General features: G+C 40.8%; 1 protein-coding gene across 3 annotated transcripts in view; it reads left to right on the top strand.

Moving 5' to 3' along the window:
* Nucleotides 1-13,347: 13,347 nt before the first annotated feature.
* The window catches only part of LOC135215427 (maleylacetoacetate isomerase-like), a 45,239-nt gene continuing 33,902 nt past the window's right edge, over nucleotides 13,348-24,684 (top strand). Inside the window, exons 1-5 of one of the 3 annotated variants that reach the window (XM_064250090.1) lie at nucleotides 13,348-13,503; nucleotides 15,546-15,597; nucleotides 16,427-16,488; nucleotides 16,748-16,828; nucleotides 17,392-17,469. In XM_064250090.1, coding sequence (XP_064106160.1) covers nucleotides 13,492-13,503; nucleotides 15,546-15,597; nucleotides 16,427-16,488; nucleotides 16,748-16,828; nucleotides 17,392-17,469 — 285 coding nt within the window. In that variant the 5' untranslated portion in view covers nucleotides 13,348-13,491. Of the gene's footprint in view, nucleotides 13,504-13,584; nucleotides 13,666-13,974; nucleotides 14,074-15,545; nucleotides 15,598-16,426; nucleotides 16,489-16,747; nucleotides 16,829-17,391; nucleotides 17,470-24,684 lie in introns of those variants that run through there. The other 2 variants (XM_064250070.1, XM_064250079.1) reach the window with 2 other exon arrangements.

Raw genomic sequence — 24,684 nt, 5'->3', positions numbered from 1 at the left:
TTGACTAGTACAGACTTCTGTTACCGTGCGGTAAACAGAAGATGCAGAGTCCAAGAGATATCTCTGTTGAAAATTCTCGCAATGTCGAAGGCGATGAAATCGAGCGTCACAGCAGTAGATGGTCCCTTCATTATTGCGAGAATCCCCGTTAATCAGAGACCTAAGTCCATGATTGTTGGGCAGAGATACGGTTCGGTAGTCAATCCAACCAGGGGTGAGAGAGACGTAAACCGACCGGTGCATCTCAGAGACCTAGCTGATACTGAGCCGCTATCAGGCAGTTCAATACGCAGTAGCTCTCGGTGACTCGTCATCCTGAGTTGCCAGGTAATCCATTATTCCACGAAGGAATGCGTTCGGCTAGAACCATCGAGCATAAAGAATACGCTCGAGCAATTATATTTTAACCGAAACGGATTTCGGTAAATACAAAAGCTGATTTGGTGTTGTCATGACAATACCAAGTATCTAAAATCGAAACTGATAACTGCTGGGAGGTTGCAGGCAAACCCCGAGTTGCAGTTCAATTAAGATACAATTCGTCTCGGTCACAAACCGTAGAGTAACTACGGTATGCGCCTACACCCCACGGACAATTCAACTGTTAAAGAATCATGTCGCGAGGGTAATATACGTAGTATATTTGTAGGTTCTGTACCACGACCTCCATCCTAAATTCTTTTCCCCTCGAGGAATGAGAATAAGGATTGGAGATCGACGACCGCCTTCGTTCTCTTTATTCAAGAGAGTGAAGGAGAAGTCTTTCCCAAAGGAAAGCTTCAATGGTGAACAGAATACCGAAGACGATAGTTCAAGCCAAACTGGAAGTTCCCGTCCGTTCTTCTCTATTCCAGGTTAAGCGCCTACTGTGAGATACTCTTCTTTCAGCAGCGGTCTTCTTCCAAATGCTAGAAATTACAGGAATTCGAGCATAAGCGAGGTTCCCGATTATCGTGTAACAATTATCGGGATTCTCGCTCACTTTGGACCGTGGTCTCGCCTGAGTGTTTGGAGATCGTAAAAAACTCGAACACTCTGAGTGCGCTAGAATTCCGTAGAATTCTAAGCACTCTGCGAAACCCCCCACCGAATTCGTCAGACGATATCGGCTGGTGGTCCTCTCGATTCCCGTAGAAATCGAGAAAGGAAAGGGGCAGGATCCCTCCTCAATGACCGGGGCTTACGTCAGGTAGACCCGAAGGTCCCCCCGTGAGCGCAGCCCCTAACGTGGGATCTTACAGAGAAATCTCTGTAGGATCCCTCCCCTTTCCCTCGTAGCCGTAAGGAGCGAGGGAATGGGGGAGGAATTGGATACTGGCTCTTCCCTTCCCAGCGGATCTAGCAGTTGGAGAAGAAAAGGAGCAGCCATCGCCTTACGGCGATGGCCTCTCAGAGCCTGGGAAAACGTATCGTCAGGAGAAAACGTTTTCCCGAGGAGGGTTTACGAAACTCATACTGTAGGTAAGTGTCTGCCGCCACTGTGAACGTCGTCTGGGTGGGGCTGATCGACACCTGACAGTAGAGAGCCGATACCGCTCCGACTCATTCCAGTCCTCGTCGAGGTCGAAACCTCAGGAGGACGAAGGGGTATTTTAAATACGGTGTCCGAAGACACGTATAAACGCCTCTGTCGCAGTAGAGGAGGTGAAGTAGCTTGTTCGACCGTCCAGAACTGAGAGAGCCTTCTTGTCGGAGACGAGAGACTACCTGTTCAACACAGTCGGCAAGCTCCGATCGCGGCCGACCCACCGTCGATTTGGGTTCCCTCTCGGAACCCCAAAACGACTCGAGCCGAGACGTGGCTCTGCTGGTGGGGGGAGCGGCGATCCTTCCCCGAGGTCATTGTGCTGACGAATCAGCGCCGTAACCTCGGCAAAGTTCCTCTGGATCTCGGAAGTCACAGCATCTTGCAGAGTGGGAACCGTTAAGCCCTTCGAACAAGAGCATATTCCGAGAACCTTCCTCCTAAGAAGGGGGAACAGCGACAGCCCTCTCGGTCTTCCCCATCCACTTGCGCATACGCCCTGGCCGGTCCAAGAACCGTGCCTGGCACGTAGGGCGTTGTGGTGGGATCATGAGGGGCGCACCCTCACGATCACTCCTCAATACCTCGCTCCTCCCGGTGTAACCCGAGTGGTTGAAGGTACGGGAGAGGCAGACCTGACGCTCCCTCGTTGCTCGCTGGCAGAACCAGCAGGCTTGGAGGGCTGCAGGCGATCGTCAACCCGCGGTGGCGATCGAGCTGCAGGCCTGGTCGAACCGTCTCGCTGTGGAGAACGGCTGGACTGAGCACAGCGGCCCCGATCTCGAGTGTCAGAAGAGCTGGTGCTGGTTGCCGTACCCGGTCGCTTTCTGTGAGAGCGACGGTTAGGCGACCTGCAGGCTCCACTGTCACAGTGAAGACCGTGCTTGTCCTCACGGCACGTCACGTCGCTGGTTCCAGCCGTGGCTGGCACCGGCGAACGGAGGACCCTCTTCCCAGCCTCAGCCCGTGGTCGGTCGTGGACCGTCACGTCCCCGGGTAGCCAGCTGTTCGCCGCGAGAGTGAGAGCTGGTCTGGTGAGAGTCGCATGAGCGGCTGTCACCAGACTTCCGCCCCGTGCCGTGAACCTGACGCTGAGCGGACTCAGAGGTCTGGTTCCTGGCTGCACGGTCGCTGGTAGGCGACCGTACACTCGGTACCACCTCCCTCGAACGAGAGGCCGAGACGGACCCCTTGATGCAGTGGCAGAACCACTGACACCAGGCGAGGGAGTACCGGTGTTAGCCGGTACCCCTCTGGTCCCCGTAGTCTTCTTCCTTGCGGAAGAAGAGACGGCCCCGCTCCCGAAGGAGCAGGAGGACCAGCGAAGGAACCCTCCCGTCCCACCGAGGTGCGACGGGTCCCGAGAAGCTCCCGAGGGAGACTTCTTAGGAGGGAGGAGGCAACCTTCTTCTTCCTCGGCTGTGAAGCCTTAGAAGTCGAAGGGGAAGAGGCGGCAGCCGACGACGATGAAGAAGATGAAGACGACGACACCTTCCTCCTCTTCTTCGTCAGCTTCCTCAGGACAGACGTAAGATCTGCTATCCAGGGCGGAGCCGGGGCTGCTGTAGCCGAAGCCACAGGGCCCGGACGCACCTGTACAGACAGACCAAAGTCTGGGGTAGTACCACCACGAACAGGAACGACATCAGCAGGTATGGGCATCTCAGGAACAGCAGGCACAGCCAGCACAGCATCGGTAGGGACAGCCAACGCAGCAACGGCAGGGACAGCCAGCGCAGCAACGGCAGGGACAGCCAGCGTAGCAACTGCATGGACAGTCAGCCCAGAATCGGCAGGTACGGCAGGCAGCACCGGAAACACAGGAAGTGGAGCAGCAGCCAGCAACATCCTGGTACCGGCGGCAGGTCCAGGGGCGAGCTCTAGGGCAGCGGAAGTGTGGTCGCTGCAGCGCGGCAACCACGAGCGGCGGCGGCACGCCCCCCTCTCGGTATGGGCGAACGGCCACTCACAGCGGCTGTAGGCAAGACTGTTACCACGTGAGGCGAGTACACCAGGTGAGGAGGGACGTCGTCACCTGGTTGCGTGGTCACCACTCCATGGGTGACCGCAGTAGGCCCAGACATAGAACCGCAGCCCCTGGACACTAGCACGCCCTGCAAATGGAAGGACATACCTCACCAAGGTCCACCCTCGTGGCAGTAGCACCTGCGGAAATAACAGTAGTAGCGATTAGTGGGGGGGGAAGTCCCCATCGCGCGGGGGGGTGAGCCCTCTCCGAACGAGTGGAAGACCCCTAATACAATTGTACATCGGCACCGAGCGCCCTCCCCCGCGCTCGACGGATCGGGCGAGGAGAAGAACGCGATAACCTCCCCCCCCCAAGGGGAAGGGCCATCTGTGGGAGCTGAGCGGGGGGGGGGGGGGGGGGGGGGGGGGGGGGGGGGTTCTCGTTCCCCACCCCCGCACAGTACCCATGTACCCAACAACAATATAAGAGCTCGAGAGCAATCGTGCCATCGGCCCGAATGCAAGGGCATAAGGATCAATTCCCTGACTGAGCGGAACTTGAACCAAATAAATATTGATGCAATCATAATAAGGAATAAAATGAAAATGCATCTTGCATTACGATTCACTTCACAATGAATAAGGGCTCGGATCGAGCGCATTTGCGCCCTCGGTACCGAGCGCAAGGGTGAAAGGATCCATTCCTTACCTTTATAGGATCAAGGTTTCTGGAACCTTGATCCATAATGAATTTGATGCAATCAAAAATATATGAAAATAAAAGACTACTGCGCTTGCGATTTCACTTCATACAAATAAAAAGGGAAGGATCAATTCCCGGGAATAGCGGAAACATTGATCCCAGTAACAATGCAATCTCAATAAAAAATGAAAATGAAAAAGAACTGCACTTGCGATTTCACTTCATTCAAAATAAAAAGGGGGAAGGATCAATTTCCGGGTAAGCTCGGACACTGATCCAAAATGATATTGCTACAAACAAAATAATATATGAAAATGAAAAAAGTATACTGTACTTGCGATTCCACTTCCATACTGAATAAGTTTCCGTGCCGAGCGCATTCGTTCGGCAACGGGCATACAGGTCAAAAAAATATAAATGAAAAGAGCACTTACTTACGATTTTCATCTACACATTTCCAACCCAATCTACGCTCGGAGCGAGCGCTCCTGCCCTCGGCACCGAGCATACACAATACGAGGATCATTTCTGGAAAATGAATTCCCGCACTTACGCCCTTCAGTCCCGGCACTCGGGTAATCGGAGGGCGTGGTGAAACCAAGATCCTTTAATTCACAATTGAATTCAATGAAATGATTGTACTTACAATTCAGTTTCACTAGATAAATAGAAAAAGAAAAACACAATCATGCGAAAGCAACGACGATGAAGCGGGCAGAGAGCGATGATACACGTCCACACGCCAGCAGGCCGAAAGCAAAAGTGATTTGTTTACCTACCAGTCGCGCGCGCGCGCCTGTCGGACAAGCAGTTAACTACCGAACCCCTTGTTCGAAAGCTTACGACCTATCCAGCTGCCGCTAGTACCTTCCTATTGTAAAAGGACCGAAGTTTGTATGCCGTGTCGGAACAAATGAATTTTGGTTCAAACCATGACCCCGGCAATAAGAAGTTTCATACTTTCAATCATGTAGGCAACAAAATATTGTTTTATTGTGCTGATTACAACTGCAACCTTGAGTAAGATCGATAAACATTACATATATATATGCTAACATTGTTCAAATGTTACTTAAATTTGAGTCAGGAATCGAGTTACTTTTTCAATAACGAATATTTTCAAATTAATCATCATAAATATGTAAAATATTGATGTTTTACTATTTATTTAAATAATTATCTAGCGCACGCTTCGTTGTCGTTTTCTACCAAAACCGTAGTTTCCTTAAAAATGTCGTGGCAAGGGACCGTTTTACGATTGTTGTGATGAAAGTGCCCCAGCATCTATGGGTACAAGTGGTGTGCGGATTTATCACAGGAAATGGGAAGTTTGTTGACACAAGCAACTCCGCAAACATCGAGATGGCATCAATCTTCTAAAGTTTTCTAATCATAAGTAAAAATTTCAAAAGCGTTTTGGTGTTGTGGGCCTGCGTTGGCCACCCTTTTCATTATCCTCTGTTAAAAGCTTAAAATATAGCCTTAATTTCTAACACTGGCGAAAATACTTACTTCGAAAGGAGAGTAGAGGTCTTTAGCTCTGTCTCTCACCAACAACAGTTCGTGACTGATGACCATCTCCGGTGTCAGGACGCATTATAAGTACTTTTTTGGAGGGTGGCCAGCCGTGATAGTCTGTGAGTTGGCCAGTCCATGCGGTGTTTTACCATATAGGTACTAGGTATCACATTATGTTGATGAAACTTCAATCTTTTGAATGGTATGCTTAAAGATGTAGGGTAAAAAACCGCATGGTACAGGGGTGGACCATGTACGATCAATGTGTACAACCCCAAAAAAAGTACATTAGCCTATAACGCGTCCTGACATTGGAGATGGGCATCAGATGCGACTTGTTGTTGGTGAGAAAAGGAGCTAAAGACCTCTACTCCGGTGTCAGGACGCATTATAATGTACTTTTCTTGGGGTTGTACACATTGATCGTACGTGGTCCACCCCTGTACCATGCGGTTTTTTACCCTAATTGTATTCTTGTTTCACCAATTAAATATCAAGTGAATAAGGCTGAGCCACGCGATGACAATGGCTCCACTGCAGTGTTTCCCCCTATCACTTTACCTATGTTGACCAAATTTCAATCTTTTGAATGGTATGCTTCACCAATTAAATAATGAGTGAATACTAGGTATAAGGCTGATCCACACAATGACGATGGATCCACTGCAGTGTTTCCCCCTAGGTAGCCTAGATAAGTGGGCTAGGTAGGATAGAAAATTTAAACACACACCACACAAGGGACCGGTGAATTTAGACAACTAGCCTAGGTACTAGCCTACCTACTATAAACTGTAGGATTACCTATTTTAACTCCAATCTAAAATAGGTATATTGATACAATTGTACCTTCTTCGAGTAGCAAACCTGCACTACAAACTCTGCCGATAAATTACCTACCTAGGATATGCCCAGGTAGCTATAACCAACTGAACATAGCCTATAGTAGGTAGCTACCTAAGAGTTGAATTACTACCTAGTACTAGACCTACCTAGTAGCTAGGTAAACGTCATGTTTTCTGACAAAATAATTAGAGTTGAAAAATGAAACACGCTTCACATAATGCTAAGATCACTCGGTATTCCATTTGCATAAGGATGTCTTAATTCATGAGCATCTATAAGCACATTCACATTATGATAAAATACATGCACATAATAATTACCTGTTGTTGGGACGATTCTACATTCCAAGTTTCAGCTATGATTTGTTGTTTGGAACTCTTTTGTACTCAAATGTTTATTTTTTTGCTAAATGACAATTTTGGCTGCTAATTTGCATTTTTGCATTAATATTATTATTTATATGACAGTAATAATTCTAATAAGATAATTCATGTAGGTTTTAAATGTAATTTCAATTGTTGATATATATTTTTTCATAGAGAACAGTTCTAATGTTGACCTACAGATGACACCACGTTATTAGTGGATTTTCTGATGTTACTATGGAACTGCACTTCAGGCTCGTCTATCCAGTATATTTCGTCTCTTAGTTGTTGTTGTTGAAGATTAAGCTGGCCTTATGCCAGCAAGGGCTCTTGCTCACAGAGCAGCCCGTAGAGGCTCTTCATGATTATGATTTTCATTCATTTGTTATACTACCAGTTCTATGCCTTTGTATTTGTCATTAACTCCATAGTCAACGCTCTGCTCATCAGATATTTCTCATTTCACTCATCAAGTCTGCCGATTCCTTTTCCTGAACAATATTGATGCAATGTTTCGTAGATTCTCTTGCTTATCCTGCCTGAATTTCATACGATTTCTTTCGGGTATTATGATGACATTGCTGTCTGTAATTTATTGTGGGTAGTAAGTAAAAAACGAGTACAAAAATGACGTATTCTTGTAATATAGTGTTGTGATTTTGCTTCAAAAACTTATACAATCCGGTAGATAACCATATCAGTCGCGACAGTGAGTGCATGAAATTCCTCATGATAAGTTACGTACAGTAGCTACCTCTGTCATCAATAGTACCTACAGCCAGTGTAATGTAGCATTCGTATATACATACAAACTCAGTTAAATCGAAATTTGTTACGAATGATAATAGTCATTGTAATGGTAATTATATCAACAGTAAGGAAATGGGAACATGAGCTATTAAATGTAGATTTTACATTTTATCCCATTTTGGGAGACAAAGGCATATAGTTAGATGTGAGATTTCATGAACATAGAAAACAATCCGAGAATGGGATCAAAATAGCGCTAACGCAGCGCACGGAACCAAATCATGGGAAGTAGTACATCCATATTCAAGACCAATAAAGCAAGGCTAAAGGAGGATGCTTTGATAAATATTTGACACCATATATTGTAATAAATTCTTTACTTTTGGAGACATTCATGTATACAAACTAATTTGCAATTCCATAAACTTAGATTTAAACACAATTCTAAAGATCTGTCTTCCTCGTCTTTTCTTACACTCTGAAGGTGGATTAGTGCTGTCAGTGCACCTGCATGCAATACTAAGGATGTTTGTAGCCTGTTTGTACCGCTCCTTCGGCCCCCAGCTGCACCCACTCGACGTTTACTTACCTCCATTCCCGGTTCCCTTCTTACATCTTGCTGTCCAGCCACCCTATTTTCTTTATTTTTTCCCGCAACTGTGATGATTTTATCTTTTAGATCTTTGTTCTTCATCTCATTTGTTTTCTGGATCTCCTTATCTAGTTCAACCGCTCTAACTTCCTCTTTTAACTGTTTGAGGCCCAGGCGCACAGGGCTGAGAAAATGTCCCAGTGCTTAATCCTATACAGCCCAAATGAAGTCTTTCCTCCAGCTTCCCAGTGGCTCTCGAAACGGCAATAGAGAAACAACAAGGTTGACGGTCATTTATTTACTGTATCCAAATCATCTGACCACCGAAAACGACCAGCATACAAATGAAAAGCATAAATTCAGGCGATCTCAGCGCCTGACAAGTAAAGATAAGGAGAACCATTACGGTGAGCACCAAACTGTAACTGACGAATGTTTTGATATTTTTACTCGACTTTGTACAAAATTCTTTAACATTATTTTATTTTCTCATATACCTATCCAGTTGAGTGATGAATATATATATATATATTATATATATTAATATATATATATATATAATAGATATATATTATATATCTATATATATATATATATATATATATATATATATATATATATATATATATACATATACATATATTCTTTTTTTTGAGGGGAGAGGGACAAGCGCGCGCGCGCCTTATCAGTGTGATTTCCAGCTCCTGAGAAATACACGAGAAAATTAAGATAATAGCGCTGGTACCTTACGCTTCTAAGCACCATTACAACACCTAAATCTTATAAGCATCAGCATTCATGACACCGCCAGAAGGCTGTCTCACAGTCCTGCATTAGTGAAACAAAGGCTACTGGTTTTGGGCATTGTACTATACTAGCATCAGATAGAATCAAACGTAGTTTTACATAAATGAAATAGTTGGCTGAGGCTCTGAAGAGTGCAAATAAGATACTGAAGGTAGGAGTAGCCGATAAACGGTTAGTAAAATGATGAAAGTATGAAAATTAATGTGAAAGTGGTTTATGGAGGTAAGAACGATTGTACGAAAGTTTTGAAGATTGAAGAGGCTACTAAAAAGTTGAAGGGATCCCTTGTAAGTTGATACATTATGGAACAGAAAATTGAAGCCAAATGTTTGTCTGCCCGCTTAGGCGAGAGCAATCTCAGCGTTAGAAGGAGAGATTATACGTTATGAAGTAGAAAGCTGTGTTTGTTTGTCAGTTGAGGCGAAAGCAGTTAGAAGGACAGCTGAAAAGGCTACACAATTACTACCTGAAACGTCTTGGGGTTACCCAGCGACAGCCATTTTCATTCAGTTGAAGGTTTAACTTTGGGACTGAGAACATAAACTTTAGGTTTCAGATATTTTCACTCATTCAGATATATGCTTAACCCAGTATCAACTGGCAAACACTTTTCCTCTTTATTGCTTCTTGAAACAATTGTGGTTTTCGCTTACACGGGGAGTGAACCTGCAAAATACTTTATTGTTGTTCTTGTTGGGGGTTAGGTATAAGGTCTGTGTAAGAGACTAAAAAGGTGTTTCACGTTGAGTTAAAGATAACAGAGGGGAATCAATTAGTTTTCATTGTTCAGCTATGCAAAATTCCTTATTATGGCGATCTAAAGCATGCCAATTATTTTCATGAAACTGTCAATGCTCAATTCATGTAAAGATTTGGTGGTGAGCTGCATGGCTCCAGTGAGATGAATTTCATGTAATGTTCTAAATGACAGATGAGTCAGCTTTGGTAAATGTAACATATGATATATGATATGATTATATATATATATATTATATCTATATATATAATATATACTGTATACCATATACAAGTATGTATGTATGTATGTATGTATGTATGTATGTATACATGTATGTATGATGTATAGTTACAGAGGAGAGAGAAAGAGAGAATGTTTGTTTATACTAAGTTATTGATACATCGAAATTTAGGTAGAGGAAAGGTCCTGCAAAATGAATATATAGAGAACCTACATGTCAAGTTCTTTGACATTTAGAAAGCACACAACTATGAGAGATGATTGTTTATATATAATATATATATATATATATATATATATACATATATATATATATATATATGTGTGTGTGTGTGTGTGTGTGTGTGTGTGTGTGTGTGTGTGTTTAAAAATCACAGTAGATGCACGTGACTTCATTAAATAAGCAAATCCATAGGAAAATGATAGTCAGAAATCCAAGCGCTTTCGTCTTTACTAAGATTGTCAAGGAACGAATGAAATCAATTGGAGAGAAAGTTCTCAGGTACACAACAAGATCAAGAGTACCAGATGGTTAATTATTAAAAGGGTAAAAATTAAAGAGATAATTCAGGATTATCGGATATCACACGGTCACAAACCTAAACATAGATTTTACCCTAACCGAAACTACAAAGTATCCGTACAGTCCAAAACATGTAAGAACTGATTATATTAATTTTGTTTGCTTATATTTTCTACAACTTTTTTCATTATGAAGGCATCAAGTTTTAAAACAAACCAAGACTTAAATTTAGAACATTCCATTATTTTACTTGATGAAACAAGATTCAATTATATTTCTTTTAACTGTGTCATTACATGATTAAGGCTCTTGCTTGACTCCAGTTAATAGGATGATCTAAATCTCTCATATGTACGAACAATGCATTCGTATTTGCCCACTGCTCACAGCAATATTGGTGCTGTTTGAGACGTTGTTGTGAAAGAGATTTCCCGGTTTGTCTGTTCCTTGACAATGTCTTAGTAAAGACGAAAGCGCTTTGATTTCTGACTATCATTTTCCTGTGGTATTTACTTATATATATATATATATATATATAATATATATATTCTATAATATATATAAGTCATATCACATTTCCGTGATTCATATACATATATCGAGCTACAATGTCCTTCAATATCTAATTCGCTCTACCTCGGAATTAATATATTTTTCATATATGCTTCGCGCCTTGGTCCGGGCAAGTCTATTATCGAGAAAAAAATTCCCCCTCGGTTAAGCATATATGAAAATATATTAATTCCGAGTAGAGCGAATTAGATATTAAGGGGACCGTCCTCTATGATGTCTATTTTTTTTTATTTATTACGCAAAATACATAATTTTCATATATGTTTTAGATATATACTACCCTTCTTCATCATATAAAAATTTCAAGTATTTTGATCAAAAACTTTTCGTTTTATTAGCAAAAATCATGATTTAAAAAAAAAAAAAATTGGTAGAGTTTTCTCCGCTAATATGACATCAGTTTGTATTGGAAAATCATACCATAAAAACTTCTTTATATACGGAACAATTCTGTGTGGCAGAATTTTGATTTTTTAATTTTTTTTATTTTTTATGAATTTTTTTTTTTTTTTTTAGTCTAGACACTCAAAAAATTCTAAAAAAAAAGAAAAAAAAGAAATCAAAATTCTGTCACACAAAATTATGGGATTTTTATTCCTCTTTCCAATGATATCTTTCTCTCTAAAATTGGATAATAAATAAACGAGTAATTTTTACCGACATGCGCATAAGTATGTTTTTGAGTTATGAGCTCCCAAAGATTTGCTATGTAAATTTTTGCTTTTTTCTTATAAAAGTCAAAACAACATTATTATAATTACTTTATTTGTACTTTTATTGTTGATTTCTACATCAAGGATCGTGGTCCTACCCTAAAGTGGTGTTAGTACCCTCAGCCGGACACCAGATAATGATGTGACGGCGAGACATGAGACAATGAGGGCAGCTGAAAACAATTAATTTTCGTGTTTTTCTTTCAGCACACTTCCTGGCCTTCCGCTAATTTTGCTAGCCATAGTTGCTGAGTAGCCTTCTTGATCTTAGGTAACTTCGGCATTGCTATAAGTTCACTAAGAAGTTTCTAAAACAACGTAAATAGCTAGTAACCAAACGCAAGTGCCTACGCGCATGTAACCGCTTTGACGTCTGTGGCGTAACTGAGTCATTCTCCCGAGTCTCGCCTATAAATAACCGCTCTGAGCAGCTCGCTTCTCGCCCAGTGTCACACTACCTTTCATTGCTACCAGATGTATGAGAATTTCGAAAAAAATCTTAAAAAATCGCTGTATATATGCAAAAACTAAACACGCAAAAACGATTCAGTCAAACTCAAGTCATGCAGACGACGCAGTTACGATGACGTCATCATTTAAAAAACCGCTATATCTTCATTATTTGTGAAAATAATTGGCTGAAACTTCTGGAAGCATGCACGGCATGTTTCTGCATAGATACAAGTAATAACTCGATTTTTTTATTTTTTCAAATTGACATGTCATCCGCCATAGCGGACGGTCCCCTTAAAGGACATTGTAGCTCGATATATATATATATATATATCTATATATATATATATATATATATGTGTGTGGTGTGTGTGTGTATGTATATATATAGCATCTATATATATATAATATATATATAGATATATATATATATATATATATATATATAAAGCTATTCGTTCTCTAAAAACTTTCGCAAGAAATGTTCACAATATATATATATATATATATATATATATATATATATATATATATGGTTGATATATATAGATTTGCTTGTACAAAATAAGAATACAGTGCTCACCTTGGTGAACGTTGCCGTGCTCAACATCATCTGATTGGCAGAATAAAAATGACACACCCAACCAAGCCTCAAGGATCTTGTCTCTCATTGGTGAATGTGGTGCAGCTTTAGCTAAATATATTCCGTAATTTTAAGACCGATATATTATTTTTACTCTCACCTAAAGTTGAATATTGCCTCCTTTTCAAAAAATAAATGAGAGACTTCAACTTCTTGAAAACGGCATAGCTACTTGTTCGTAATAAAAGCTGAATTTTGTTCTAAATGTAAACAACCACGAGTGGTTGGTAGAGTTCCAAAATACGGAAATAGATTTACCATATCCTTGTAAATAATCAATGGATATTTAAATAAAGGAAACGCGTGGAAAAATATTTATCATTCTATTTGGATTGATAGTCTTAGACTTACAGTACCAGCACTCTATTCCATTCAGGATAACTTCTTCCATACTTATTGACGATGGCTGACATGGTAACCCTGGTTGCCGGGCTGCCCAGTGCCCACCGCCCATTATCCTAAAGGACTTGTTGTTAAGCCGGACACATCCACCTGTTGAGAGTCATCAAAATCTACTTCTAGCTTGATTGTTCAAAATGTCATCAAACGTGAGTACCACTGAATTCAAGTTGACACATGAACTTATTTCAATGTATACAAATTATTCTTCAAATGATTTTGAATTTGGAGTTCTTTCATGAATTATGCATAACGCTGTCTGTCATCTATGCAAAATTACCACTTCGTCCTTCGCTGGGCCAACTTTTATGGTACCTAATTTGTGAATTTTCATTACTGACTTTAATTTTCCTTTGTTTGTATGCCTTTTTTCATATTGTTCCTGCATAGAAGAAAGGTTGAGAAAAGGTAAGAAGTGGTTAACTGATTACTCGAAAGGTAAAAATATTTCAAGGTCTTCTATTACCCCGGGGGTTTTAAATGTGACTTCAGGAGCTCCTAGGTAGTACTTGTTACCTGATGGGTACCGTGGGTAGACTTTATGAACAAGTTTTATTTGATGTTCTTGCATTACTAAATATGTGTATGAATTTGCCACAGAATTGGTTATTAAATTCAATAGTAGCTAATTAGGTATGAATGTTATAAAAGAGTACGGGATCTAGTATAAACTTTTCGTCACTTCTGCTTCGGCCTCCTGTCTTATGGAAATGTTAAGGGTACGCATTAGGTAATTTAAGTAGTATAGCCTTCAATGACTGTTTATTGTGGACATTGTAAGGCTTAGTAGAACAGGCTCAGGTTCGGTATAGGTTCTAGGCTTAGCTTAGGCCTATGCTATCTTGATTGTAGTAGGTATATTACTACCTATGTGTCTAGGCAACATGTTATCTTATAGTAGCCTAGCATTGTGTAATTACCTTGGGGATGAATAGCCTAAATAGCATTTGCAGTGTTAAATGTGCTAAGCTTATCCTTTTGGTAGTTTATTTAGACCTAGGTAATATACTAGTAGGTATCTTTTATGGGCAGCAGGCTATCCTAAATGCAGGTTAGGTAGCCTACTATATGGAAAACTGGTGTAGGCAAAGCCTTGCATAGTAATATTGAAATTTTTTTAACCAACTTGGAAGTTTTTATGGTAAATCTTAATAGGTAATAACTCCGTGTCGGTTATTTCTTTGGAAATTAGTTTCCTAAACTAGTATTCGGGTTGCTTATTACTACCTAAGAATTTACTGTTATTTTTGGGCGGTCGACTGTAATTAACCACCAGGGCCCAGTACTAAACACGGCGAAATACATTGGACGCCCCAATCCCTAGTGGATGTCATATTCGCGGTTACGTTCCTTGCAGCCTGTGCGGAGTTATTCTTTAGAATTACCGTTTTTATGGTTAGGCTAGGCTAATGTGGATATCATTAACGGGTTAACAGAAAGCCTTTTTTTAAATGGTTAGTAAGCAGTTACTAGAGTAGATGTTGCTAACTTATACTATAGGCTATGCAGATGCAATGTTGTTAGACCTAGATAAAGTATATAGATTAGTTATTACAGTATTGTATTCTGCATGGGGATTATTACCATCAGTGCACCTCACACAATGCACTGTAGGCATTATAGGTACTTAAGGTTCTTTGCAGCATCCCTTCGACCCATAGCTGCAACCCTTTTCATTCCGTTCTCTGTACCTCCATTCATATTCTCTCTTCCATCTTGCCATCCACCCTCACCTAACAATTATTTCATAGTGCAACCAAGATGTTTTTCTCCTGTAATACCTTACAGACCTTTCTACCCTCAAATTCCATTTCAGCACTGAATTACCTCTTGGCCTAAATTCCATATTCTATTCTAGTACAGTATTGTACTTGTGTTTAAAATACTTAATTATTATCCTATTAGACAAAGTCTATTTGGTTAGGAAAGTTACTGATATACCTAGTGGTGAAATATATGTTATTCATGTAGATGTGTTTGTATATGCTTTTTGTTATGATAATATGGTTAAATTACCATTGCTGTGACTGTCTTGATAGATATTGTTACTGGACTTTGGCTATAGTTTCTGGATTGGTACTTAGTTGTTAATATAGCCTGTACAGGTAGTGAAAATAACTTATTTCTCTGCATGTATGTAGATTTGTAATGTTTGCGATTTTCATTGGTTTTATGTAATTTTTCTTTGCAGCCTGTGTTGTATTCATATTTTAGAAGCTCCTGCTCATGGCGAGTCAGAATTGGTAAGTAAACGAGATTATTCCCCAGGACAAGTTACCAGGAATATTTTTTTTTTTTTATTTAGGGGCAATTTCTCATACTGTTTTCCTTCTTATTCATTGGGCTTATTATGCAAAAGTTTTTGTGATAACGATAAATTTGATATTTTTTAAATTTTTAGAGGGAGTAGAAAAATTATATATACTATATTAGCATGTTTGGGTTAAAGTTTCATGATATTCAGTATATTTTACTAGTAATACATTGTATATATATTTTAGCAGTTAAAAATGTTTGATTTCCATTTCTGTTTTAAAATATAAGGCTGTAAATATTATTCAGTCTTTCTTTGCCAGTTAATTTGATTTTCGTTCATTCTATCTGTTTCTTAAATATTCACTGTGAAACAGCAGGTGTCAGGAGTAGACTTTTCAGGTTTTGGAGGAATATAGTAAATTACTCAGTTTGTAGAACAGTTTATTTTTTTTTCCAGTTATTGACTTCACTTACCACTGTTCTATATAAGTTGGCTTAGTTGAAACAATTGTATCTGTTTATGAATGCCATATATGTAAAAAAAAAAAAAGTTCAAATCAAAGAATTCCTTTTTATATGCAGTTTCATTGCTGCTAACAGGTATTGATTACCATTCACACTATACTTAGGGTAGATTAAGTGAGTGCCCTGTTACTTTCTCACTGAGAGAGTAGTTAGCATTTGCAAGTATAGTGTAAAAACTTGTAATTTACTTGACATGAGGTTTTAGTGATTGGTTTATGCTTTGTGATTATTTGTCTTTTGGCAAATGTGAAAAATCATGTTTTTATTTAATTTTTGTTTTATCTTTTCTAGTTTTGGCTCATAAGGGGGTTGAATATGAGACCAGGGCAGTAAATCTTCTAAAAAAAGAACAGGTAATATTTTTTTTATATTGTTTGGAAATATATGTATCCAATTTAAATCTCATGTTCATTGTAGGTTATTTAATCTACTGTATTTCATGTTCATGTTTTCTGACAAGTTGTTTGGAGTTCTTCAATTACAGCATGTATGTTCATATTGTGTAACTGATTTGTTGTTATGTAGTTGAAGATGCTGAAGGATTTTTTAAAATTTTTTATTTCTGTTAGTTAAACCACTGTTAGTTAAAGCAGTTTTTATTTTCTTTTTTAGGTCAGTGATGAATTTAAGAAGTCAAATCCTATGGGGCAGGTACCAGCCCTATTCATCAACAACCAAACCTTAACTCAGTCGGTGAGTAAAGTTTAATTTTCATCATAGTATAGTATCTATTTTGTTTACTTTATAGAATCCCACCTCTTTAATCGAAATATGTAAAGCATCCCATGAAATGAAATTTTCATACAGTGACATCAAGTAAACAACCTTGAATGTGTAGCAGGGTTTTTTTTTCTAGGCAAAAAAAATGTTGCCATGTAATTGAAAAGTCAAAGTTCATGCTCAAGCAGCAGGTAAGGTACCTGGGTGTGCTGTCGGCCAATTGCATCAGCTTAAGAAGGTTTTGATACAGTTCCTGCAACAACAGGGACAAGTTCATCTTTGGCAGAGGCATACATTTGTATGACTGGACTGTTTCTCATATAGTATTATATTGTAAAATGTAATTGTGCTGTAGAATAGGTCATGCTAAAATTAAGCAAGCTGCTATTCTTTTTGCACAAATTACCCACTCTTTAAAATATTTAAAAATTTTCAGTATTTTTTCTCATGTTGACAATAGAATGTACAGTGATATTTGAATTATATTTTGGAAATTTTTTTCATTATGTTATGGAACTACTGTAATACCTTGACAGATTAGCATCATGGAATATTTAGAGGAAGTGTATCCACAGCAGCCATTGTTACCCAAGGATCCAGTGCTCAGGGCAAAGGTTTGTTGTAAATATTTGTGTTCTGTGGTAGTAGTACAATATGCATTATAAATACTGTACTGAATATATATAAAGAACTTTCTCTCATGGACATTGTTACTTTGATATGGTCATGACATGATAATTTATTTTGTAAACCAATTTGAAGTCTTCATTTTTATTCATTCAACTTACCTGTCAGATATATACATAGCTATTACTCCGTCGTCCGACAGAAATTCGAATTTCGCGGCACACTCGGCAGGTAGGTCAGGTGATCTACCCCCCCGCCGCTGGGTGGCGAGAATAGGAACCATACCCGTTTTCTAATTCATATTTTTATTGTAGTGTCTTACCGAACAATTATAGAGCCGTGATTTCCACGAGCGGCAGGATACTAAATTCAACATTTAGCGCGTCGGCGTCGCCAACACTGGTGGTGATGACGTCATCTCCCTCCACTCGCGGGAGAACCAGGTACAACTGCCCAGGTGAATGCAATTCTTTTCCTGCGGCGTCCGGTGAACATCGGTGGTCGGTGCGGTTGGATGACTTTGCTTCGCTTTTTTTCTTGTGAAATTGATCTTCGGAATTGGTGAAGTACTCTTTTTTGGCGTTGTTGTTAATTTGCTTTTTATTTAGGCGTTGCCATGTCGGATTCTAGTCCGTCGGGAGTTAGGTTTTGCATCTCAGGATGTAAAACTAGATTATCCAAGTTAGAATATGATTCTCACACTAAATGTGTTAAGTGTAGGGACAGGTTTGTTCAGCAGATCGACATGTAACGAGTGTAGTGATTGGACTGATTCTCAATGGAAGTTTTTTAGTTCATACTCGGAGAAATTAGCTAAAGACAGAATTAGAAAAGCAGCGCTTAGGGAAAGTAGACTTAGCTCCGCTTCGTCTTGCGATGCTTCTGTTCCTTCTGTTTCTCCTCAAATTGTTATGTCTCCTTTAACTACACCTCCTATTCCTCCTACTAATCCCGCTTCTCCGGCTTCCCGTGTAGTTTCTTCCGACACCATTGCCAGTCTGGAATCGAGGCTAGATCAGAAATTTTCGGTACTAGCGAATACGGTTTTGCAACTTGGTAATTCAGTTAAGAAAGGGGGCTGGAGGCCGGTTTTGGATGTGAGCGCCCTGAAACTTGCATGTCCAGAAAACAAAATTTCATATGGAGACCACTCGGTCGGTTCTGGAGTCCATCAGACAGGGGGATTGGATGGTCTCTCTGGACATGCAAGACGCTTATTTTCACATTCCGATACATCGCGAATCTCGGAAGTACCTGAGGTTCATGTTCGAAGACAAGGTGTTTCAGTTTCGGGCGCTTTGCTTCGGACTAGCGACCGCTCCTCAAGGTTTCACCAGGGTTCTATCCCCGATAGGAAGCTGGCTGCACATATTAGGAGTAAGAATCTCCCTCTATCTGGACGATTGGCTTCTCCGGTCGGAATCAGAGAGTCGGTGCATGAAGGACCTTGGAACAACTCTGGATCTTGCCAGAAAGTTAGGAATTCTGGTCAACAAACAGAAGTCCCAGTTGGTTCCATCTCAGAGCATCCTTTATTTGGGGATGATTCTGAATGCTCAAGTTTTTCGGGCTTTTCTGTCCCGAAGAGGGTTCAAGGCTGTCTGGAGACAGTTCAGGAGTTCTTGGACAAAAAGGTAAGTTCTGCCATCAGTGGATGAGGCTCCTGGGCAAATTGACGTCAGTGGAGAAATTTGTGACGTTGGGAAGACTGCACATGAGACCTCTGCAGTTTTTCCTGAGAGCCTCTTGGTGCAGGAAGACACAACCAGACTCGATTACCTTTCCTGTCACAGATCAAATAAAAGAGGACCTAAGGTGGTGGCTCTCTCGAGCAAGGTTGGAAGAAGGGTTAGATTTACGACCCATCCTCCCGAACCTACAGTTCTTTTCCGACGCATCGAACACAGGTTGGGGAGCCCTACTGGGAAATCAACGGACTTCAGGAGCTTGGTCGGAGAGGAGAAGAAGTTCCACATAAATGTAAAGGAACTGTTAGCAATTTTCTTGGGGCTCAGACAGTTCGGAGCTTAGTAGAAGGTCGAGTAGTGGCAGTGCATTCCGACAACTCCACGGCTCTCTCGTACGTGCGGAAACAGGGGGGGACTCAGTCTTTCTCTCTGTACGAAGTAGCCAAGGATCTCCTCCTGTGGTCAAACGAAGCGAAGGTTCAGCTAGTCCCGAGATTTGTTCCGGGAAAGATGAACGTCCTGGCGGACGAGTTAAGTCGTCAACAGCAAGTGTTACCTCTGGAGTGGACTTTGGACAACAAGATTTGTCAGAGACTTTGGCTCCTTTGGGGACGACCGTCAATAGAACCTGTTCGCGACATCAAGGAACAACCGTCTTCCTCTCTTTTGTTCGCCAGTCCCAGATCCTCTAGCTTGGTCGGGGGTGGACGCAATGCTGTTGGATTGGTCGGGTCTGGAAGCTTATGCATTCCCTCCGTTCGGTCTAATAAGAGAGGTGCTGAACAAGTTCATGTCGCACAGCAATGTAACGCTAACGTTAATCGCTCCCTTTTGGCCCAGGAAAGAGTGGTTCCCGGACCTTCTCCAGTTGTTAGTAGACTTCCCCAGACTTCTTCCTCCAGAGAAGTGGCTTCTCAAACAACCTCACTTCAAGAGGTTCCACCAAACTTGTCCGCTCTAGCTCTGACAGGGTTCAGACTGTCCGGAATCTTGTCAGAGCGAAAGGATTTTCAAGAAGAGCTGCAGAAGCTATCGCTCGTTGTAGGAGAGAGTCTTCTAACAAACTCTATCAAGGGAAGTGGAGAATCTTCAGAGAGTGGTGTAGAAGTGCTAAAGTCTCTACTTCTGCGACCTCTTTAACAGAAATAGCAGATTTTCTTCTATTTCTTAGGAAACTCTAAGAAACTGGCTCCTTCGACGATCAAGAGGGTATAGAGCCATGCTCTCTTCGGTTTTTCGACATCGAGGTTTGGATATTTCCTCCAATTCAGATCTGTCGGACCTCATTAGGTCTTTCGAAACCACTAAGCTCCCGCAAGATACAGTGGCTTGGAACTTAGATGGTGTGCTTAAGTTCCTCATGGGGCCACCGTTTGAGCCTTTGAAGTCGGCTTCACTCAGGAACTTGACTAAGAAGGCACTCTTTCTTATTGCACTAGCTTTCTGCTAAGCGTGTCAGCGAATTGCACGCTATAGACAAAAGAGTCGGTTTCTCTCAAGGCAATGCTGTATTTTCGGTATCTTTGACCTTTCTAGCCAAAAATGAGAATCCTTCTAATCCTTGGCCGAGGAGTTTTTGTGGTAAGGAACTTATCTGATTTGGTTGGACATGAGGAGGAGGAAAGGCTCTTATGTCCAGTCAGGGGCTATTAAGCAGTATCTGTTTGCCACTAAGGGTATTAGAGGACAATCTTCTAAGCTCTGGACCTCGGTTCAAAATCCCTCTCGTCCTCTTTCTAAGAATGCTATCGTTCGTTTTATTAGAGAGCTTATCAGGGAAGCTCACTCGCAGTCCGAGAACGACAATCTTTCCTTCGTTCTGAGAGTTAAAGCTCACGAGGTTAGAGCAGTGGCAACTTCTTTAGCATTCAGAAAGAATTTATCTTTAGCTTCGATTCTTCAGAGCACGTTCTGGAGATCGAATTCGGTTTTTGCGAGTCATTATCTCAAAGAGATAGAAACGGTTTTCGAGAATTGTAAAACGTTAGGTCCGGTGGCGGTTTCTGGCATGGTGTTGGGAGAAACGGCACAGGGGTCGTCACCTCTATGCTAACTTTTCACCTTGAATAGGTTGTCGAGTTCAAGGAAGCTGGGGGTACTGAGTACCTGGGATACTCACCAGTCTGTTAGGTCAGATTTTACAATGGTTGGGTATATATGTTTTTAAATCTGGTGTTGGTGGACAAATGTTTTGTATGATTGAATTTCTGGTCTTAGCCCAGGGCAAGGGCAATCTTTGTTGTTACTATCCTCCGTCAGTCAGCCTTGACTCGCTTGAACTACGGAAGGATTCCACTCCTGTAGAGGCTAACTTTGGTCAAATTCCAATTCCTCTACAATAGTAAGAAGAGCACCGACCAGAGGCAGTAACAGTCTGCTGTAGCTCTCTTACAAGGTAAGGTTACAACAGACACCTTGAGTGTTTACTGGTATTGCAATAAATGTAACCATTTAAAAATACTAGTGGTCCACTGAATCCCACCTTCCCATAAATGTGTAATCAGCTCTATAATTGTTCGGTAAGACACTACAATAAAAATGAAATTTTCATTATTAAAATGAAGTTTTATTGTATACTTACCGAACAATTATGATTATACCCACCCTCCTCCCCTTAGGTGGACGGACGGGCAGAAAGAATTGGATTCACCTGGGCAGTTGTACCTGGTTCTCCCGCGAGTGGAGGGAGATGACGTCATCACCACCAGTGTTGGCGACGCCGACGCGCTAAATTTGAATTTAGTATCCTGCCGCTCGTGGAAATCACGGCTCTATAATTGTTCGGTAAGTATACAATAAAACTTCATTTTAATAATGAAAATTTCATTTTTTCTGTCGCTTGGAATGTAAACAACGTTTGCAGTTCCTCCTGATGGATTTTCGTGTTTCATCGCCATCGATCGTCTGGGCTAACTTTTACAGGGAAGTAATAGATCTTTGGTTCGGCATACGCTTTTGTTAACTTTTAGAATTTTTTGATAAAATTAACTTCGAAAACTTCGAAGATTAGTGACGTGTAACTACCGAAGTTTTCGGTAGACACTCATCCACTTTCACGAAAGTGAATTACTTATACTTTCATGAAAGGCAATTACTTATATTTATTCATTAATACAAATAAGTGTTAGAGTTTGATTGAGGAAATGTATATCTTTCTTCCTAGTTGGGGAAGTCAGAAAAGTAACTATCCTTTAGAAGCTTTATTAGCTCTTGTGTAACGAGCAATTATAGTAGTAACAGTACTTAGTAGTGGTTGGGCATCCTCATCACCTTCTTACTCCGCCAGAATCCTTACAATATCATATTTGCAAATTGTAGACTTTGGATATAGTTCAAATGCGAACTCTTAGAACGTATGAAGTGAATATAGTGTTCCCCCTTTACAATGGAGGGTGCGTCTGATCGGCTCTGCCTCGCTCTCAGGTCTAGACCTCTTCCAAGCTCACAAGCCCAGAGGAGAAGGAATGTCGAAAACCGTAAGGAGGTTTCAGAGAATCCCCACCGGTCAGGCGTCCCCTCGGCAGGTTCTGTAGAGCGTCCAGACTGCCAGGATAGCCATTGGAAAGGCATCCTAAAACAGTGTTTCTCCCTTTTTATGCCTACGGTTCCTCGATGGATAGAAGAACTTCGAATGAATGAAATTGGCGAAGATCCTCGTATAATGCCTTCTGGTAGAATTATTCAAAATGAGAATGACATTAATTGATCCACCTTTCGGAATCAGGCGACGATTTAGCGCCTTCTAATATTAGAGATCATTTAATAACATTTGTGATAGAGTCATTGTTCGAACATTTTTTCGCAACTAGACGAGAGCGCTATCCCATGGGGGTATGAAATTGTTATTTCAACATAAAATTCCCCATCGGTGCATTTTTAGATATAAATCCATTATGATGAGAACGATTTAGATTGTTTGTCAATCGAATGAATTATATGGATCTCATTGAGTTATAAAGCATATATGTATGACTTTTAAGCTTCTAGCTCCTACCATGCTTAGGACAAATCGCCTTAGGACTACGGTATGGCAAGGCATATACACATACCGAAATTTATGCTATAATGGTCAAGTGAAATCCTTACAAAATTTCCTAAATTAATACGGTTTACCTTAATGTAACAGTATTATAGAGGATTCTATTACGCTAGAGTATGAGTTATATGATGCTATTGTGTCTTCGAGAAGTGATCGGAGAAGCATATCTTTATTGGTGGATTGAGAATAGGATAGAACATTTTTCTTCGTGTTAGAAGAGGTTTCCATGAATTACCAGTACCCTTCTAGGACTTTCCTAGGAAGGAATAGGTTTAAAAGAATTGTTTGGACGACACCTATTTAGTTTCTAGACTTGTCGAAGTCTCGTTCGCTTAATTATGCTTATATAAAAACTTCCTGAAGTTCGGTAATAATTTATTAGATTCCTTTATTTAATGGAGTAACTGGCAACTCTGGAAAGGGAAGGCCAGACTGCTTTCGCTTTGAAGACCAACGCAGTCGCAGTACCATCTTGTTCTCAGTCGTGAGCGGTCGTTTACAGCTCTCTCTCCTGCGGAATGGGATAACTAACCGTATCTCTTCCCTACAATCGTGGTCTTAGCCTCGGATTGAGGGAATACTGAAGCTATCATAAATAAAATATTGTCTGCCTTTTGTTAGGAATCTTTCAATAAGAAGGATATTACAACCTTTCAATGCTGTTTACCGTAGGTAACATGATTAAAGGATTCTAATGCAGCAGAACATGATATTATTTAATGCACTCATACTTACGAAAGCATGGCTTATTAGAATACATACTTAGTGAGAAGAGAGATGTAATAGAGATTCACTTCAAGACTACGGTATGGTTAAGTCTTTCGAGAAAGGACACAACCGTATTTAGAATCGGATATTGCGCAGAAGTTGTATGAGTCGGATGGGAAACATTCTTTTAGTGGGAAATGGTTTCCCTGAATGGATTATACTACGTATATAAAAGTTTTTCATAATAAGAACGGAATTAACATATGAAAGGATGTCGGGTACCATAAAGACACAGATGTTCTGGCACATAAACATAAAGATAATTAGTAGGAGGCGCCAGCCTGGCGCAGATGCGCCAGCCTGGTGCAGATACGCCACCCTGGCGCAAATTGCGCCAGAAGCGCCAGCTTGGTGCAATAAGCCAAGAGCACCATTCAAAATATTTCTCGTTTGAGCGAGTTATTAAATAAAAGCAATGCAAGAATTTGCGAGTCCGTGAGAACCTCGATCGACGATAATAATTTTTAAAGTATGTCTAACATTTATTGCAAAGAGTTGTGAGAACCTGCGAGAAGTCTTCTTCATAGATCTCTTAGCAAGAAGAAGACGAACAGTCTTCCTGTAGACGGCTTCCTTTTCCTCAAACCATGCCATAAGGAATCATAAGCGCCAGCCAGACGCCTGGCTCTAACTAGAAAATTAATTAGTTAATAGATATACCTTAGAGCAAATTATGCTTTCTACATAGAGCTGGGAAGTTACTCAGT

Source organism: Macrobrachium nipponense, chromosome 19 (genome assembly GCF_015104395.2).
Source record: "Macrobrachium nipponense isolate FS-2020 chromosome 19, ASM1510439v2, whole genome shotgun sequence".
NCBI lineage: Eukaryota > Metazoa > Arthropoda > Malacostraca > Decapoda > Palaemonidae > Macrobrachium > Macrobrachium nipponense.
The sequence above is the reverse complement of the archived record's forward strand: the minus strand, read 5'-3'. Positions and strand labels throughout refer to the sequence as shown.